The sequence below is a fragment of the Gymnoscopelus braueri genome (genome assembly GCF_963280865.1).
Source record: "Gymnoscopelus braueri genome assembly, chromosome: 3".
Lineage (NCBI taxonomy): Eukaryota > Metazoa > Chordata > Actinopteri > Myctophiformes > Myctophidae > Gymnoscopelus > Gymnoscopelus braueri.
In genome coordinates, this window is record NC_137612.1 from 7,005,155 (window position 1) to 7,022,279 (window position 17,125).

The following is a 17,125-nucleotide window of genomic DNA, read 5'->3' on the forward strand; positions in this document are numbered from 1 at the left end:
GTTTTTTTGAAAATGTGTGAAAATGTTTTAAAAATGTTCTCCAATGATGACATGCCCAAAACACGGATGCCAGGTTGACAGTGGTTAAATCGCAAAACCTAAGAAAATGCCCAAATGTTGTGTTGTGAACTGCGGAGACGATATCTGAAAAAGCCCAAATGGTGTTTTAGCATGTTTGTCATGTTGGTCCTCCTACATGGCTACAGGCAGTGGTGGAAAGTAACGAAGTACATTTACTTAAGTACTGTACTTAAGTACGATTTTGAGGTATTTGTGCTTTACTTGAGTATTTCCAATTTCCAATACTTTTACTTCTACTCCACTACATCTCAGAGGCAAATATTGTACTTTTACTCCACTACATTTATTTGAAAACTTTAGTTACTAGTTACTTTTCAGATATAAATCATGATATAATGAAACATACATTAACCACTTTAACCCTATTTTATACATAGGCTATTTGAAAATAGCCGATCTACAAGCTCACAACGCGTCGCGATGCGACGCGTTGTGAGCTTGTAGATCTGCTATTTTCAAATATTTAGTACTTTTACTTTTGGTACTTTAAGTACATTTTGATGCCAATACTTTTGTACTTTTACTCAAGTAAATTTTTAATTCTGGACTTTTACTTGTAACAGAGTATTTTTATATTGCAGTATTGGTACTTTTACCTAAGTAAAGAATTTGAGTACTTTTTCCACCACTGGCTACAGGCCACATACAGAAAGCCTATCCACACCCATGTACACTTGGTTCATTTCCTGAACCTGTGGAAATGAAGTTGCTTTGCCATCAGTGCGGTGCGGCAGCGGGTACAGGTGTCCCCGGGGTGTTGCTTGTAATCATGCTGGCCGTGCTAACAGCCAGTGGTGGAAAAAGTACTCAAATTCTGTACTTAAGTAAAAGTACCAATACTGCGATATAAAAATACTCTGTTACAAGTAAAAATCCAAAATTTAAAATTTACTTGAGTAAAAGTACAAAAGTATTGGCATCAAAATGTACTTAAAGTACCAAAAGTAAAAGTACTAAATATTTGAAAATAGCCGATCTACAAGCTCACAACGCGTCGCGATGCGACGCGTTGTGAGCTTGTAGATCTGCTATTTTCAAATAGCCTATGTATAAAATAGGGCTAAAATGGTTAATGTATGTTTCATTATATCATAGTTTATATCTGAAAAGTAACTAGCAACTAAAGTTTTCAAATAATTGTAGTGGAGTAAAAGTACATTATTTGCCTCTGAGATGTAGTGGAGTAGAAGTAAAAGTATTGGAAATTGGAAATACTCAAGTAAAGTACAAATACCTCAAAATTGTACTTAAGTACAGTACTTGAGTAAATGTACTTAGTTACTTTCCACCACTGCTAACAGCTGATGTATTCCCACTGGGCAAGTTCACCGAATATGACTTTCAAGACTGATCTTTCACGATGGGGAAGAAGTAAGGGTGGTCCATGGCCTCGCGGGCAGTCAGTCGGACCTGGTGGTCGTAACGCAGCAGCTTGTCCAGGAAGTCCAGCGCCTCGGGGCTCACCAGGTGCTGGTTCTCACTGTTCACAAAGCGCTCCCACTTCTTACGAGAATGTCTTCCTAGGATGTTGTTGAAGCGAGCATCTAGCTCGATGTTGTACTTGTCGATGTAGTCGTACAGGTCTTCGGTGCCGAGTACCTTGGCTATTTTCACCAGCTGGTCATAGTTGTCGTGACCTTGGAAGAAATGCTCCTTCCTGAAGATCATGCTGGCCAGCATGCAGCCCAGGCTCCACATGTCCAGACTGTAGTCGTACATCTTATAGTCCACCAGGAGCTCTGGGCCTTTGAAGTTTTTTGAAGCCACTCTCACGCTGTATTCCCTCCCTGGGTGGTAGAACTCGGCCAGACCCCAGTCGATGAGGCGCAGCTTGCGGTGTTGGTGATCAATCACGACGTTCTGCGGCTTCACATCCCGATGGATGATTCCCATGCTGTGGCAGCAATCCAGGGCCTTGAGAATCTCGTACATGTAGAATCGGATGTCGTGGTCGGTCAGGTTCGGGTACAGTTGCCTGTAGTCTGTGTTGTTAACGTGCTCGAAGACCAGGGCGGCCGTTTGAGATACAGGGTCTTTAACGATATCGATCAGGGAGATGATATTGGGTCCTCCGCGCAGGTTCTCCAAAATCTTGATCTCACGCTTGATTTTCATCTTAATCTTCACCGGCTTGAGTATCTTCACCACCACCATCTCGCTGTTTGTGACGTTGATCGCCTCAAAGACCTCGCTGTATTTTCCATGCCCTACCTTCCTGACCAACTGAAATTCGTCCTGATTTCCCCATCGGACCACCAGGGACTCGTAGTCCCAATACTCCCTGGGCCGGTGCAGTTTGTTGACCTCGGTGTACACGCGTGCTAGGCTTGACACGGGTCCTGCCATGTCTGACAACTCTGGCAGCGGTGGTTGGTAGCTGCTACCGCCAACAAAGATGGGGAGGCAGGGAGCAGAAGGATGAGAGGTTGGGTTATTTCTGTTCCAAACAGGACAGGGGGTATGGGGGGAAGGCTTTGGCTGTTGGCCACTCTACGGACTCCTTTGGACAGCTATCTGCCCGACTCAACAATCAAAACTCTTCCCGTTGCAGCTGAGTTTTTACCAGGTTGATGACTCTGTTCCCTCATTCCCGCATCGCCAGTGAATCCAGTTTTGTGCGATTTCCCGCAGTCTCAGAGACAATATAGCCGAGCAGCGCTCCTATTTACTCCTAAGATGACAATAAATCTGGCCCCTGTTGATGTCATCGATGACGTCATGAGGAGGGCGACAATGGTGTCCCTTCTCGATGATGTCACTGGTAGGCGGGTTTCTGAACTGTCCACAGCCCTCCTCTGAGAAACAGACTGAGTAGTCACAAATTGTACCATCGTATAATGACCATTAGTGAGGACCAGTTATATGAAGATCGGTTGCAAGTGGTCCTTTAAGTAAATGCAGCAATACCACATGTAGAAATACTCTATTACAAGTGAAAGTCCTGCATAAAACTACAAAAGTATTGGTGTTAATATATATGTTAGAGGGAAATTGGAAAACCAGTGAAATTGAAAAAGGAGCGCTCGTTTTCACCCCCCCTCGCTTCCCCCTTTGTTATCGATTCACTTTGATTGCGACTGGTGACGTTAATCTGTCTATGTAATCAACACACCTGTTACGTAGAGCCCCCCCCCCACACACACACACAGACACACACGCATGCACATGCACACACGCACACGCACACGCACAGCGCACACGCACACGCACACGCACACGCACACACACACACACACACACACACACACACACACACACACACTATGTGCACAGGCAGAAAGCCCTGTCTGCCCGCTAATTAGAGTGTCGTGGATAGTAACCCATGAAAATATCTATTCTCCCCCTATCGGTTTACAACTCGGACGGCGCTGATTCGACTAGCAGACCATCGGCCGGTCGGCGCGGGCCATGTTATTGGTGTTAATATATATATGTTAGAGGGAAATTGGAAAACGGGTGAAATTGAAAAAGGAGCGCTCGTTTTCACGCCCCCCTCGCTTCCCCCTTTGTTATCGATTCACTTTGATTGCGACTGGTGACGTTAATCTGTCTCAGAGGTCGCGTTAGACCGGTAATTGACGGTTTTGACCGATTTGTTAGGGCAAAGACCGGTAAATAAAATTCCCGTCGGACATCCGGACCCGTAAAAAATAAAACACAGCCATTCATTATTATCACCGCACCGCACATCAAACACATTTCAAATCAGTCTGTCATACAAGCTCACTGTTGCAGACACTTTGCCTCTAGATGTCGCTGTCGGATTGAGTGTAGTAGAGTAGACTTGTCACGTGCCTAAAATAGCAGATCTACAAGCTCACAACACATTGCGCACCTGACATGTTGTGAGCTTGTAGATCTGCTGTGTTTGGAGCGACTCCAGAGAGCGACGTTACGCCATCAAAACACCGGTCAATGGCATGTGGTGGTGGTCCGCTGGTGGTCCGCGTAGACTACACGATTAAGACAATTTAGAATGGCGAAACAATCGTCTCTTAGTGCATTTTTCGGTTGCAAAACGAACAGAAAGAATGAAAAGCAGCCCCGTTTATCTGATGCAGAGCAAGAAGAAGTAGAAGATGAGCCCCCTGCGTCTGCAATACCTGCGCTGCCTGCAGGAAGCAAAAGAGGTTTCAAGGCTGAATGGAAAGAGACATACAAATGGTTAAGATGTGAAAAACATGATGGCGAAGTTGAGAAAATGTTCTGCTCGTACCGTGAGAAAACTGGTAGGAAGAATGGGTTCACAAAGGGATCTTCAAACATGAGATCTTCAGCGCTTTCTGAACACAGTAAAGGTAACGACCATATTGTTGCTGTGGAGTTAATGCGCCAGCAGGCAGCGATGAAACAGCACTCTGATACGGCTTTACAAGCGTCCAGCAACACACTCGATTCGCAGCTGAAAGTAGCTTTCTACATGGCCAAACATGATGTTCCCTGTCATCAATTTGAACCACTGACTGAGCTGCTGAAAGTTGTCAAAGCCCCTGATTTCTTAACGGCAAAGGGCATTTACAAACACCACGACTCCTTTGATGACATGGAGAAATCACTGGAGTCTGTCATTATGAAAGAGATGGATGAAAAAATACAGAAGAGTGACTTCATTGGTGTCATAATTGATGAGACAATTGATGGATCGAAAACTGATTATGTATCTGAAACTGGAAAATGCAGGGAAAGTTGAGACCTGTTTTCTTGGGAATTATACTGTTGAAGCTGGAGATGCACAATGCATATATGACATGGTAGTGGGTGCACTGGACGAGAGAGGGGTAGACATGAGTCGGGTCACTGGTCTGGGCTCAGATGGGGCCAGTGTTATGACAGGGAAACGCGCAGGAGTAGGCGCTTTACTAAAAAAAGTCAGTCCCTATTCCATCCAAGTGCACTGCATTGCACATCGAGCTGCGTTAGCAGCAGTTGATGCAGCGAAGGCCGTGAGCAAAATAGATGACTATAAACGTACTGTTAGTTCAGTATACTCATTCTACAAACACTCTGCCACACGAACCAACCGCCTCCGCCATTTTGTGGCCCTCAGCGACGAGGACACAAAGAGCCTGAAACAACCATGTGCCGTGCGCTGGCTTTCCCTGCATCGCGCAGTAGAGAGCATCCAATCCAGCTGGCCTTATGTTGTCAGGGAGCTCAGTGAAGAAGCTGCTGGAGGTAATGCATCAGCACAAGGAATCCTGAACAAGATCCAGACCTTCTCATACATCGCCCTTACTCATGCTCTATGTGACATCCTCCCTGTCATGACCAAGCTCAGTCTTGTATTTCAGAAAGACGATGTCAATCTTTTCACTATCCGCCCCATATGGTGCAGGCGTCTATCACGGCACTGTCACAGCTACGTGAAGCCCCAGGCCCAGAGGAACAAAAGTTCCATGATGAGTGCAACAATGATGTCTACAAAGATGTGACAATGACACAGGCAGGTGACCGGTATGTTACAGCGTTCAAGACGATCAAGGAGCGCTACATTGTCCATCTGATTGATGGCCTGAAGACCCGCTTCCCCGAAGAGGACCTAAATCTTCTTAATTGCCTAGATGTAATCCTAAACCCAGCTAGATACCCACAGAATCCGGGTGAGTCCTGTTATTGTGGCTATTGCAGCCTTTATTTCATGTTTAAATCATTGTATTCAGCCATAACATAACACATTAAATGAAAATGATATAGGCTTATAAATAAAACTAATACATTTAATAAGACACTTTAAAACGATTTAAAGAGATAATAAGCCCCACCTGTAGTAGGCCTAATACATACATAAAAAGATAAATAAAAAGCCTAAATGGATGACTGGTTGAAGCCCTCTAAAATAGGGTATCTACTGGTTTGGATTATAGGCTAGCCTAATAATTATTGGCTACTAATTATCTTTCATTTCCACACAGATCTTCGGCAGTATGCTGCACCAGCTGTGGAGCGCATTAAGGATTATTTCACAGGCGACCCAGGACTAATCAATGGCGCAAATGCAAAACGCGACGCTGTTCCAATGATGACAGCTCTCCGAGGCTAGGGAGGCTTGAGATTTTTAACGGTGTGTGAAGTTTTGATCCGAGAATTCCACGACATTTATCCGGACTGGGTGAAGGTGGCAAAGGTGGCCTGTGTCATTCCAGTCTCAAGTGTGCCAGCTGAGCGTGGATTTTCGCTGCAGAACCGGATCAAAATTGGACTCAGAAGCCGCCTGAAGGAGGAGAAGGTTACACGTCTCATGCGTATTACAAGTTGCACAAAAGATTATCAGACATTCGATTTTAAATCAGCAGCTACTCAATTCAATGAACTGAAGCCTCGCCGCAAATGAGCATATGGACTGATCATTTTTCTTTTATTGGCCTACTTTAAGCACTTTTTTGTCTTCTCAAATTGATAACCACCCTACACTGACTGTAGGCTATGGATTGCAATATTGGATTGTTTTAAGAAGACCGTTACTGTAAGTAGGCTGCCTGAACTTAACAGGCCACAAGCTAAGCTTATAGCCTAATAAGCATTTTATTTTTATATTAATGAAGTTAATAGGCCTATGTATGTTATGGCCTCTGCTTGATAAAATCAGCATTGTTGTCTTGAATTGCCTTTGTTACGTACCTTTGCTGTCAATGTGAAGAAAAATACAGAATAAAGGCCAATAAGAAAAGATGTGAACATTGTTATTCAAATGTGTTAAAATTAACAAATGCAAAATCAAAACAGCTTGTTTTGATGATAAAATCATTACACACGCACAGCTACACACATAGCTATACGCACATCAAATGTGCACCTGTACACGGTCTAGGCCTAATTAATCTGGTTGTGCAAGATGAAGTTCTTATATTCCTCGATTTTCAAATAGTTTTCTATCAAAAATATAATAATAGGCCTACTATGCTGTATCATAATATGTTGTTAGGCTGTATAGCTACATGCACCTGCATGTCAATCATGCATCGAAAATGGATGACCGTTTTTTTAATTCAAATGTCCGGTAAACTTTAATCACGTCGGACAGCCTGTCCGGCCGGAAAAAATCCTAGCGCGACCCCTGATCTGTCTATGTAATCAACACACCTGTTACGTAGAACCCCCCCCCACACACACACACACAGACACACACGCATGCACATGCGCACACGCACAGCGCACACGCGCACGCGCACACGCACACGCACACGCACACACACACACACACTATGTGCCCGCTAATTAGAGTGTCGTGGATAGTAACCCATGAAAAGATCTATTCTCCCCCTATCGGTTTACAACTCGGACGGCGCTGATTCGACTAGCAGACCATCGGCCGGTCGGCGCGGTCACTAGCGCCTGGAGGCGCTCGGGCGCGCCTCCTCGGCCTCAAGGTCTGCTGAGTCAGCGCGCCTCTTGGCTAACCGCTTCATTATCCAACCTGTCATAGAATATTTGAACAACAAAAGCCAGGTCCGCCTCGCATCAAAGCCCCGCCTCGCGCCGAAGCCCTGTGCGATAAAACGAGCATACCTTTCCAATTTCCCAACGAATGCCAATTTCCCTGTGAAATATACATAAAGTGCCAAAAGTAAAAGTATTATGAAGAATGTCCCATTTCCCCTTTTTTTCAAAGCTTTCCAAATTTGTCAAATCTTTCAAAAATAGCAGATAAACAAGCGTACAATGTGTCACGATGCGACGCATTGTGTGCTTGTAGATCAGCTTTTCGACTAGCCTAAATGTAGGGTTTATAGGGATATTTCACCCCAAAAAAATCTATCGATTAGTCACCCCATGGAGACTTCAATTCACGGATATTCTTCTGTTTTTGTCGCATTCCTAAGCCAATAATTTGATGACCAGCGGACTGGTAGGCAGTATTTCTGGTAGAGACACAAAGGAGACTATGTGTCTCCTACCGGAACCGGAACCGGAAAAGAATGCGACAAAAACAAAAAAGATATTCATTCATTCAAGTCTCCATGGAGTGACTAATCGATAGAAAAAAAGTAATTTGGGGGTGAACTATCCCTTCAATTAGTTAATGTATGTTTTGTAATTGTAAAAAACAATGGTTGAACATTTCTCAAACATGTGACCATTGATACAGTAGGTATTTAGGTTGTTGTTTAGGCTTAAATTAGGTATGGTATTTTGTATTATTAATTTGTAGGCAGCTGTATGTTGTTTTTCTCTTTGTCATGTTGTCACTGTGGTGTATTTGTAAGTGGGACTATATACGGATGGAAATTAGCTTCTAGCTAAATCCGGCATATTTACATGCCATTAATGTGCACTGTCCCGGTAAACAAATGAAGAAAGAAATAATAAATCTACTAAGTAACTTCAGGTCACACAAAAATGGACACACTCATGGGTGGGATTTGGGAGGCTTGTTGATGCAATAGAAGTAGAGCTCTGTTCGGCATGGTCACGTTGGTGAGGATGAACACAGATTCTAAGCATTGTGAGCTTGGAAGGTTTTCGAAAGTTTTTGAAAACGTAACAAAATTTAAAAAGTTTTTTGAACATTTCTGAAAATGTTTTAAAATGTTTTCCAATGATGACATGCCCACAATACGGATGCCAGGTTGACAGTGGTTCAATCGCAAAAGCTAAGAAAATGCCCACATGTTGTGTTGTGAACTGCAGAGACAATATTTGAAAGAGGTGGTGCCATGGTTTTGCACTTTTTCTGTTTTTCATGTGTCTATGAGGTTGATAGAACTTCATTAAGCCCCCTGGTGGTGTTTTTATGGTGTTTTATGTCTTCTCTGACTATTTTGAGTTTCTTCCTGGAGGCTGAAACCTTGAGGGTCAAACGTGCCAATAGAAAAACAGCGCTTTAGTGACACAGTAAAAATATACCTTCCCCCTCATTATCATAACACAACAGGTGTGGGCATGAGGAGGAGGAGGGACTAGGACAGGTGGGTGGTGCTAAGGTGGTGGAGGAGGTGCTAAGGTGAGAACCAGGTATACTTAATGAACTGGAGGCGTGTCCACAGAAAAACATAATTTTAACACTTTCTGTACACATTTTTTTTTTTTAAATCTTCCTCCTAGTATAACCATAATACCTGATGATTGTGTTTTAGGGGGGGGGGGAATCACTGAAAATCACAGCACCCCATCTTGAAGAAGCCCAAATGGTGTTTTAGCATGTTTGTCATGTTGGTCCTCCTACATGGCTACAGGCCACATACGGTAGGAAAGGAGAGGAAAGCATTTCCACACCCATGTACTCTTGTGTGTGGAAAGCACTTTCTGACAGGTCATTAATCTTCACTGATAACATGCTACAACATTTATGGTCTGTGTGGTTAACAGATTGATTGATTGATTGATTGATTGATTGATTTATTAGCCTCACTAGCCAGGCTTCGTTTAAATCAAGACTGACATGGCGACGGGGCTCAGTACATTCGGCAGCAGGTCTTCAATATTTCAGCCTCGGGCAATTTGTACAGTATCATTAGAGGTTCACATCTAGAGTTCGGGCCACTGCGCGGCCCTCACACCTACGTCGCAGCACCTATTATATTGCAGCATATAGCATATATTTTATATACAATCTTATATAAGCATCAGTTTTGTCATTGAGACTTTAGTTTTCGGACTCTCATGAGGAAGGCCACCCGATAAGCGGCCCTTATTGGACCAGCAGTTGCCTGTCTCACCATCACAATACCAGGCGGGCTCATATTTTTGGGGTTCATCGTTTTGTTTTGTTGTTTCTTTGCAGCACCCGTGCCAACATGCCTGGCTGCGACGGGTCTATAGAATAAGCAAACAGCAACAACAGGGGCGCACAAACATCGTGAACATACAGTAACTTTGGCTGTCTCTTCTTCTCTTGGGCAGGCCGCTGGGAAGCCTGTCCTCTGTCAGGACCCCAAAGGGGGAGTTGGGGGCGGGGGGGCACCGGGCAGGGGACCACCGGGCACTCTCCAACCAGTGTTGCCAGGTCCGCTTATTATAAGCAACTTCTAAGTTATTATAAGCAACTTAGCCATGAATTGGTCCGAAGTTGCTTGTAAATATTGGTAGTTGCAGGTTGCGTTTTTTTGGGCTTGTTTCTGTGGGCTTGTTTTTGGGCTTGTTTCTGTTTCAGTGTAGTTGCTTATTTGGGCTGCTTTCCTAAATGTTGTTTAAATCAAGGACCCCTCAAATGAACATTTACTTGATTTGAAAATATGTTGTGCCAGGGACCCCCATACGAGATGTGTGTATTTAGAATGTCTCAAAAATATCATCTTTTCTTTGAAAATAGCAGATCTACAAGCTCACAATTCGGCGCATCGTGACGCTTGTAGATCGGCTATTTTTAAAAAAAGGTGCTCATGTGGTCTATAGTCGCTTCTTTTGGGCTTGTTTTCATAGACCCGGTTGCTTGTGTCACTCGCAAAATCAGGCAACACTGTCTCCAACTCTGTCCCCATCAGCTATGCTGCCTATTTCACGAAAGCAGAATTAGGGGTTAAGCCTGGATTTAACACCTATCCTGGCTTAATTTATCCAGGATTAGCCATGAATTGGTTTCATGAAAGGTGAATTATCCTCCTAACAGAGCGTTAGAGAGAAGTCGCTAACGCTCTGGTCCAGAGCGTTAGCAACTTCTCTCTATCGCTCTGTTAGTGCTCTAATAGGTGCTATTCCCATGGACTGAAACTTCCACTACCGTGCAAGTTCTCCAACTGCAGTAAAAAAAAGACGGAAATTATTTTATTTACTCCACTGCCCCCTCTACAGATCTGGTCAATACAAATTACCATTGACTAGAGAGAACTCGCTAACGATCTGGACCAGAGCTCGGTTGGGGGAAGGGAGCCTGTCTTTCCAGCCTGTGACATCCATCGTCAGCCCACCGTCGACCCACCCTCTAGGCTATTTTAATATAGGATTCTGTTCACATAATAACTGACGACTGGATCTGTGAGAAATATTTCTCCACTTGACCGCAACAGCATTTGTCTCAAAAGTCTCACTTTGTGTGTTCGTATAGTTTCATAACGACTTCCCTTCCTGTATTAAAATGGTCTGAAACTGTAGGCACCGAACCTGTATTATCAGCCTGCTTTCGCACCCATTGCCCCGGTCTGGGTCGAAGTGTCCCTGAGCAAGACACTAAACCCCTAACAGCTTCCTGAGCACTGTATTAATCGCACCCACACTACCCCAATGCGGAAATATACGGTGACAGAAAATACCCCAATGGAAGGACTGCTTTTCATTCACCGACCACCATCTATAACCACAGCTGTGGGGACCAACAAAAGATGTGGTTTCCCAGTGGAAAAAAAAGAGAAACAGTGCACCTATTGCAGTGGGCCAGGACCCATTTTAGGGTCGTGGAACCATTTTTATGCGTCATAAGTACATATATATATATATATTTTTTTTAACATTTACTTCAAGTTTTTGTATTGTAATTTCAAAGGATTTAAAATAAATAAATAAAATAATTTCGGAAATGTTCATGTTGTAAGCTTGTAGATTAGCTATTTTCATTATTAAATAAGGCCTAATTCATAATGTATTTTTTAGTTTGGGTCCTGTGTTCTATTGGTCCTTCTCTGGGGAGGACTCCTCTTGAGATTCTCCGGTGAGATCCTCCGGTGACGTCTCCTCATACCTGAACATCTCGGTGAGTTCTCCTTTGAAGATAGCAACAAGAACTGGAAGCCCGACACAGGCTGGAACAAGGTACAACAGAGCAGGCTGGGCGTGTTTGAAGGTGTGCATGATGAAGATGGTGAGAGCCAAACCCAAGATATACGCCAAGAAACTAGAATAGAAATATGTTTTCCCATTCTTTAGGCTGACATCAAAGCGTAGCAACAGAGCAATGAAGATACCTGGAATGACAATGTCTCCCAGACCCAGCATGGCAAAGTTACTGGCCTCCAAACCTCTCTCCAACAGGTCCTGAGGAAAGACCAGTTTGATTGGGGCATCGATGGACTTGGCCACGGTTACCATGACATCGGTTACAAACACCCAGAAGACATCGTAGACGAAAAGCCCCCCCAGCAGGATACAGCCGGTACTGACGTTGTTCAGGTGGAGCATTTCCACTCCGTTAAACGCCAACGCCAAACCTAACAGGTTGTTGGCTACCCAGTGCTTCTTGAGGAGGTACCAGACTCCAACCACGCCGCTGGGGATGAGACACACCAGGTCCTTGATGTCTAACCCACAGCTGGCAATCTCTTCCTTGGCCTCTCCGGTTCCCTGTGTAAACAGCAGTCCATACTGTTTGTTGGGCAGATTGGATGGGAATACCTTGGTCATCAGAGGACTCATGGTGTGAGACAGAGCAAATACTCCCAGAGCAAAATAGAAAACAGAGGACATAGTTAGTAGCAGGTCCAAGTATTCCTGAGGAAAGACCTTGAAGAGCAGATAGAGGCCAAACAGAAAACAACTTGCTACGATGGGAAACCTGGCAGCATCCCTGCTCGTTAGAGTCTCTGGCATGTCTGACGGATCCTTGGACTTGGAGCGGCTGACAGACCTCAGCGCTCCGAAGAAAATCGGAACCAGGGCCATCAGAACCAGACTGCCGTATGCTAGCGCCGTTCCCTCTGTGGAGGCCACGAATTTGGCCATGGTGGTACCATTCACAGCCTCGGTGATGTTGGACCCCATGGTGTTCACAACTGAACCTGGATCGACCTCTGCCATGTTTCAGTTCGGTGCTGGAGGATAGAAAACAGATGTCACAATATTTACTTCAAGCTGTAAGAACTAAATCGTCTTAATCTGTGGTACAACGTGTTCTGCCACATGTTACTGAAACTTTCATTTTATACTGGAAGTCAATGGAGAGGCAAATAACTTCATATTTGGAAGTAGACATGATGTCACAGTGTCACTATATGATATGATGACATCAACATGATGTCCGATATCTACATTATTTCGCGGGGACCTTCACAGTGGGTGTCGCGTACCTATACTCTCTTCTAAACTGAATGGTCACGCCTTCATAAAATGTCACATACTATGATTGATTGGAAGACGAAGTGGGTCTAAGCTCTGTGGGGTGCAGTGCTCTGCCCTTCAGCATCTCTATGACCAGAGGACAGTGAAAAAAGCAGGAAAGATCGCGAGTGACCCAACTCATAACCTCAGCACCTGCTTTCAGGTCCTGCCCTCGGGTAGGAGATATGCATGGTGCCTCTATTCAAGAAGGCAAAGGGCAGTGCCAGTTTCATCCGCTCTGGTCGAACTGGACTTGCTTGCTAATGTATGCTAATGTATGTGAATATGTGCACACGCACACACGCTCGCGCACACACACACACACACATTGACCTGAACAAAACGATATTTACTTAATAATAAAACATCTGATCTAATCTAATCTTTAAAATCAGGCTTCATTCCTTAGCAATAAAACAGTTCCAGCTAAAAAAACGTATTACATTATTAAAGGGGAACAGACTTGTTTAGAAACCTGAAAGGCCTACTGTTAAATATAAGACATTTTACCCAATGAAAGTTAACGAGAAAAGAAAAGAAGAATGGCATGTATAGCCTAAGTAGAAGAGTGTAGACACTACGCGTCGGTGCCTAATCACCCTGTCGGGATTTATTTATCAATAATGACCGGCTACCCGTCAATTATCACGCTTATTACACGGCTACTTAATGGATACATTTATAAATCAACCCAAATGTAACAACAAAACAAAGTATTTCCTGGCTTATGGCAATGAAAGTATTCCATACTGTAAGTGTTGCGCTGGGCGGACACGGTCGCCTCGGAAAACAAGGAAGTGTTGGATACAGCATAAAATCAAGCAGTGCAGCAGGTGCTCTGAGCCTTTGATTAGACAGAGGTCTGTTATAGAGCGCAGCAGTCATTATTCAGAAATAACACACCGCTGAATTCAGCGATTGGCCAATCAGAATCAAGCATTCAACCAAGCAATAATTAAACATAATAATGTAGTATATCAGACTCAAAAAATATAACCCTTTTCTTTTGTGTAAATGAATGAATGAGAGCAGGCTGGCATGGCCTCATGCAGGGGCATTATGTTACTGGTTGATATTTAATGTGAACAATAGATATGATTGTATTCAGGTTTTTTGATTCATTGAATACTTTATTAGTCAGAAATGTAAACAGCTCGTGGTATAGTCAGACATTAAGGCTAAAAGGATAACACAAAACAAGTATTGTTTCCATTGTGGTCCTATGTATTCAGTTGTATATGTATTGAGGTGAGGGTATAATTCCTGGTACTTAATGTATTACAATGCACCCAGTGTTTACAATAGACACCACCCGCCCTCTTTGCAGAAGGTTTGCAACAACTGTTTGTGTCCTCACTGCCAAGATCATAATATTCTGTAATAGATCGAGTGTTTGAATTGTGACAGAACTATAATATAATATAATAGCTATAATACACTTTCCATGTAACAATAGAATTATAAATCGTAATAATAAATGCTTTCAAAGCATGCATTGAAGCGATGTTCAATGCAAAGCATTGAACTAGAATTAGTGAATTAGTTAATATACAGCATCACAATCATTTTAACCACTTTATCCATTTATACGTTGACTATTCAAAAATAGCATCTACAAGCTTGTAAATGCAGTAATTTCCAGATTTCATACTTTTGCATAATTTATGGACATTGTGCTAATGAGGAGAGGTTGCACGACTGCACCATGGTAATAGATTAATTTCTGGACATCACAAACATGAATTTAGACTCTTGGATAAGTTATTTAAAAGAAAAATTATAGCGATTCCCAGTTTTTGGCCAATAATGAGCTAATTAAAGATAAATAAGTGACAATTACTCCCACCACAATTTGATGGATAGGCCCCTGAAAAGTAGGTGTGGACGATTTTATGGCCAGGAGTAATCTTTTAATTAAAAACGGTTAATGGTTGGAATGGATTTAGGACCCCTAAAAAACTATAATTAGACATCCCACAAGTTCATTTTGGCTAATTGTAATGTATTTATTTTTTTGCCCAGGCCCTCCGGGTACCCCAACTTTGATTGGCTCTCACAAACTTTCCCAAGGGAGTTGGGCTGGAACAAATTGAGAGGTGTTATTAGACACCTTTATGAACACATGTGTGAATTATTTGACAATAAAGTACAACCTTGAACCTTGAACCTTGAAGAAAGCTATTGGTAAGCACTTATTTTCCCGATTGGTCAGAAATTTGGCAAACTTTATGCAAAGCTTCAAATGTAAATTAGATTGCATGATATGTAGACAGAGGCCAGGTTCATTTGATGACCTGGCATCCTAGATAGTTTGTATAGTTTCAATGTGCAATACATTTTTTGATATTATGCTGTTTAGACTGATGATGACATACGATCCTAGGGTATTACCTGGTGTTTACCTTGCTTACTGTAAATCGCTCTGGATTAAGAGCGTCTGCTAAATGCCTAAACTGTAAATTGTAAATTTAGTTTTTGAACAAAAATAACAGCTCAATTGGATGCATTGGTATATAAACAGTGGTGGAAAAAGTACTCTAATGTTCTACTTAAGTAAAAGTATCAATACTGCAATGTACTCAAGTCAAAATTTACCAAAGTTTAAAAGTACCAAAGTATTGGCATCAAAATGCGCTTAAAGTACCAAAAGTAAGAGCACTCATTATGCAGAAGGTCCCATTTCACAAGTTTTCACGCGTTTTCAAAGAAATCTTTTGATAGCTGATCTACAAGCTCACAATGGACCTCATGCAGCAATAAGTTCCTAATGTTTCCTCTTACATTTCTTCCTAAGTGAATTCCTAAGAGAAGTCGAGTCAGATTCATGAAACGTTCTTAAAAGGCAGAATTGTTCTTATGATGATGAATCCCAATCCTCGTAACTTGAAGGGGTGCACCAGTTAATCCTAATTACCATAGGGAGCCGCCCCACCAATCCCCACCATATAAGGCATGACTGCATGGCTCTGCCTGCAGTCACACCTGTGTGTGATTGCTGCACACAGAAATCACAGGAAATCACACACAGAAATAAAGTTGAGAGAATTAAGTAAATAATACCTAAACTAAAGTCTAAAGATGGTTGAACACCAGACTTCAAACATGAAGTTCTGTGGAGGTACTTCTGAAGTGAACAGCAAATTATTTGATTTAATTAATGAATGTATTTCATTATTTCTCTCACATTAATCAACATATCACCAATAGACATGAATGCAAATTTGCTGAAATTAGCATGTTATCCATATTTCATGTTCAGGAGTAGCGTTAGTAGTGGATATAAAACATTTTATTACTGAAAGCTGGTGAGTGGATATGGAGGGTCTTTAAGGTAGCAGCTGCTTGGTATGTAATGGGGTGGAAATAGGGGTGTGGTGGGTGATATGGTGGTGCAAGGAGGGGTGTAGGGGGCTGTGTGGGGGGTATGGGGATGGGTGTGACGGGTGGGTATAGGGGGGCTTTCAGGTAGGAAGGGGACGGGAAAATGGGGGTGTGGCGAATGTCGGGGATATGGGGGGGCGATGAGGGTGGGTTGGGTGGGGGGTTATGGGGTGGGTATGGGGCTTGGGCTTCAACTCAACCGGGTCCGTTTGGGTTAGATTGTAATTTCAGACCTGTTGAAAACTCTAAAGCAGTTGTTCTCAAACATTTTCATGTCAAGGACCCCCAAATTTACATGCATTTGGCTGCAGACCCCCACCTGAAAATATTTTCTGCTAGGGAAATGTTTTCAAGATTTATCAAAATGTTTCGAAAATAGCCGATCTACAAACTCAAAATGGCCAGTAATGGCCAAGAGGAAAATAGCAAGAGTCGCATTCTCCGGTTTACTTCCCGTTTCTGCGTGACGTAGGTGGACACCTTTTTAGGAGACAGGAAGCAAGTTGGAGCCTATTGATTCCAATGGAAGAGTGAACGTGAACACAGCTTCTGAACCATTCTTTAGCTCCATGGTCACTGAACTAAATATTGGACCCGATTGCACAAAAAATATGCACGATTTTCATACTAAAATGGCTTTTTTTTTTGTGACACAAATTAGGAGAAAATCTATTTTGTTATCCACCTTTCTCTATCCTAG

The 17,125-nt window shown here is 42.9% G+C and overlaps 2 protein-coding genes across 2 annotated transcripts; both read right to left on the reverse strand.

Moving 5' to 3' along the window:
• Nucleotides 1-1,422: 1,422 nt before the first annotated feature.
• On the reverse strand, nucleotides 1,423-2,427 carry LOC308081713 (casein kinase II subunit alpha-like; the record flags this gene model as incomplete). The annotated part of the gene is made up of 1 exon (XM_080423332.1): nucleotides 1,423-2,427. One exon carries the CDS (start codon nucleotides 2,425-2,427, stop codon nucleotides 1,423-1,425), a length of 1,005 nt encoding a protein of 334 aa, XP_080279458.1.
• A 9,192-nt stretch (nucleotides 2,428-11,619) lies between these two features.
• Nucleotides 11,620-12,744, reverse strand: LOC308082988 (minor histocompatibility antigen H13-like; the record flags this gene model as incomplete). The annotated part of the gene is made up of 1 exon (XM_080425066.1): nucleotides 11,620-12,744. One exon carries the CDS (start codon nucleotides 12,742-12,744, stop codon nucleotides 11,620-11,622), a length of 1,125 nt encoding a protein of 374 aa, XP_080281192.1.
• Between the last annotated feature and the right edge of the window lie 4,381 nt (nucleotides 12,745-17,125).